General features: G+C 44.7%; 1 protein-coding gene across 1 annotated transcript in view; it reads left to right on the top strand.

The window, feature by feature from the left end:
- The window catches only part of OLFM4 (olfactomedin 4), a 25,777-nt gene that overhangs the window by 9,867 nt on the left and 12,225 nt on the right, over window positions 1-3,685 (top strand). Inside the window, exons 3-4 of the mRNA XM_011381166.2 lie at window positions 1,402-1,614; window positions 2,605-2,770. Of these exons, the coding sequence (XP_011379468.1) occupies window positions 1,402-1,614; window positions 2,605-2,770 (379 nt within the window). The remainder of the gene's footprint in view (window positions 1-1,401; window positions 1,615-2,604; window positions 2,771-3,685) is intronic.

Here is a 3,685-nt window from a genome sequence, read left to right as displayed (position 1 = left end):
ATATATTCTCTATATAAAATAAAACTCCTTATCTGCCAAAATGTCATAAGCTTTATCATTCTCCAAGGGATAGCAATCTGATGGAGGGAGCATCAGTTGCCTGAGGAGATACATCAGCAGTGCCAAGGGCTGCATTTTCAACTTTCATTAAAATTTTCTTTGCCTGAAGCCCTAGCCCTTTAGGTCTGTGGCCTACGAGTCTATAGTAATTTGCACAGTGGGGTTAAATGGAAGGGCCAAAATGACAGAAGTTCGGGCTGCCTTTAGTATTAGAGGGATCAGAGGACAATCTCGGGCTCTGAGCTCCTCTAGGCACTGCGGACCAGCTCCTTGACATTAGCACAGTCAGGGTGAAAGCACCGCTTATGTTCCAATTGTTAAAAAGAATTTAAAACAAGCAACTTTTAATGAGCAGGTCCTTGGAAAAGCCATGGCGTTTCTTTTACCGATCAGACACAGAAAGGACCGCTAACTGTGTTTATTGAAATATCCATTTGGAGATTCCAATCGTATGCTAAACCACCAAGGGAATTTTGGGAAGTATTTTCACTTAATGATCAGACATTCAAATATATGCAACAAATGTGTAATTTAAAGGTCTGATTGCAATAATCAGTTCTTGGAATAAATGTGGGTGCACTTAATGAAATGTGTACTTCACAGTTGCACATATATTCATATAATATGTAGTAAGTTGGGTCTTTATGCCACTTCATAAAAGGCAGAGGGGCTCAAAGCTCAATGCAAATGGTGATCAAAGAAGGAATTCTACGTAGTGCATTTCTCCTTCTTCTAGAAATACTTAGATTTAGAGCAGTGGTTCTAAATGGAGGCAGGGTGGTGGTGCTGCTGATCGTGATTTTGCCCCCAAGGAAATTTAGCAAACTCTGGGGCATTTTTTTTTTTTATTGTCACAGCTGGGATTTGGGTGGGTGCTGTTGGAGTCTGGAGGCCAGGGATGCCCCTAAATATCCTATAACATGAAAAAGCCCCCCACAAGAAAGAATAATCTAGCCCCAAATGTCAGGAGTGCTGAGGTTGGAAAACGCTGATTTAGAGCATGTGGTTTCAGGGGAGTAGAGAGGGCAAGAGACTCTGATTCAAACCAGTTTAGTTTGCAGAGCTAATATCGTCAAACATTAAAATAGAGATGAAAATGTACTTGAATGATGACTCAGAAGCAAATGTATTTTTAGTCTATGTAAAAATAGACTAATTGTAGTCAATCGTAGTAACAAGTTCTTTTTAGTCTGCATTTGGATAGATTAAGAAAAAGATATAATTATTAATATTTTTGATCCATTTCTTTAAAAAAATGATTGACAGTAAGGGCTTGATAGTGGAGGAAGACTGTATGCTATTACCCTGGGAACTGACTTGAGTTTTCTGACTCCTTTTCAGGTGAAGGAGTATGTCCGATTAATCAGTATCTATGAAAAGAAACTCTCAAACCTAACTGTCCGTATAGAGATCATGGAAAAAGATACCATTTCTTACACTGAATTGGAGTTTGAGCTGATCAAGATAGAAGTGAAGGAGATGGAGAGACTGATCATCCGGCTGAAGGGCAGTGTTGTTGGAAGCTCAGAAATCATCGACCAGCTGGAGGTAGAGGTACGGAGCGAACTCGCTTCTCTGTGTATCAGTGATGAACCTTTTCAGCGATCGGAGCTAGGACCAGGGTGTGAGTCTCTCTCTTCCGATTTCTAATCCTGTGCTCTCTCATGACTGCGTGGCATAGCCCGTGTTCTGCTTTCTATGGACACCCATCTTTCAATAGTAAGTTTAGCATTTTGGGAACATGTTGACTGAGGAGTAGGTGTCCACTGATGATCAGCGTTCTGCCCCAGAACCAAATGGCCTTTTGATATCTCTAGAAAGGCGCTGATATAAATCCGAGCAACTCCACGGCCAAGCCTGATCAACTGTTTTCTCTGTTCTGGCCTTATCCTCATGGAACTAGGAAGCCACAATTGACCTGATTTTGGACTTGCTAGGTCTGTTTCTCCTTTCGAATGTTCATGTAATCCTTGATCCCTTTTGGAACTGGTCACCACATACTGACAACCTTTTTTTAAAGGGGTGTCTTGTATGTTTTAGTGAAGTCTTTTAAACTCTGTGGATAAAGACTATCGGGCTAATGTTTTGTTTGGGTGATTTATGTCAATGAGAATTCCCTAGCACAGTCATGACGTGGGCTATAGTTGAGAATTCTAGTTATATATTTTAGAATTTAAGTTTTCTTTGGTTCTCACCGTTTATGAGAAACTTAATTATGCTACAACACGAGGAAACATGAGTTTATGGGGAAGATTATTAGAAATGAACTTTAATGGACATTCGTGGATGCAGAGACTGAGCCTGTGCTCTGTTATTAAAACTATTCAAAATCTTGGCCATTTTCTCCTCGTCACACACACCTGCCCTGAGATGTGACAGGCGTTCACGCTAAACCGTAAAATGTATTCTTCCAAATGAAACCATTCAGAAGAATCTCAGGTGGATTCTCTGGCAATGTTTCACTAAGTGACAAATTCAGCTCTGGAATGTTTATGAAAGAAATTGTACAATAGCGTAAAGTCACTCTGAATTTTATTTCCTTAGATAAGGAATATGACTCTCCTGGTAGAGAAGCTTGAGACACTAGACAAAAACAATGTTCTTATGATTCGCCGGGAAATCGCGGCTCTGAAGAACAAGCTCAAGGAATGTGAAGCCTCTAAAGGTGAAAACGTCCCGGTGGCCTTGGCCGGGCCTCCTCCCTCTCCAGGTGAGTGCGCCCCTCGCCTGCCCTTGAACCAGGCCTCGAGGGACCAGCACAGGGTGGAGGAGGGATTCGGGATCCAGAGTCCCAAGGGCGGGATTTTTGCAGTTCTGGGTGACTCTTCCGTGCGTTTGAACCTCCTCCCCTAGTCGCTCTACTTACTGTCACATACTGGGGCTCACAGAGGAAAAACGTGAACAATGAGTCGATCTGAAATGAAATCCTCACGTTACACGTACCCCCTCCGCGTTCATTAACAGGATAAGCATCCGCGTGCAGATGCGGTGGCTGCCAGGAGCCTGGCGAAAGCCGCTGGAGCCTGCACAGCGTCCGTCCGCACTGTCTGGGGACTGTCAGGGCTGATGGGCTCGTTTACGCGATGAGCTGGGGTTACAGCTGGAATCTTCCTTCCCTCCTCTCTCCCTGCCCCGCCCCCCCTCCTGCCTCCTTATTTTTCCTTCGTGCTGTTCTTAAGTGCATGTCGAGCACCTGCTGTATGGTGTGTCCCGGGCTTCAGGGAGGGTTTGACCGATGGCCCCACGCGTTATGTACTGGTGAGTAAGTCTTGGCATCTCCCCTGGACTGAGTTCTTGGAGGGCATCTCGCTCTCTAATGAATCATCCTCCTGGTCAAGTATAGCCTAGACGTGAATGCTCCGTAAGTACCCCGTGAACGTGAATGGAGGCAGTGGAGTGCGAGGGTCCGGAGTGTGGCTTTGGGACCCCAAAGGCCTGAGCTTCCCAGCTATGTGGCCCCAGCAAAAGGGTCCTTCATCTCCTCACGTGTCAAATGGGAGGATATGGCAGAGCCTCCGTTGCAGGGCTGCTGTGAGGGTTAATGACACAGGCTGGAGAAGCTCGTGGCTCTGTGATTGGCACGTGTATGCTGGCGATGGTTGTTATTATTAATGAGGAGAAGCGA

The sequence above is a fragment of the Pteropus vampyrus genome, unplaced genomic scaffold (assembly GCF_000151845.1).
Source record: "Pteropus vampyrus isolate Shadow unplaced genomic scaffold, Pvam_2.0 Scaffold13, whole genome shotgun sequence".
Taxonomy (NCBI): Eukaryota; Metazoa; Chordata; class Mammalia; order Chiroptera; family Pteropodidae; genus Pteropus; species Pteropus vampyrus.
Note: the sequence above shows the minus strand (reverse complement) of the source record. Positions and strands in the feature narration are given on the sequence as shown.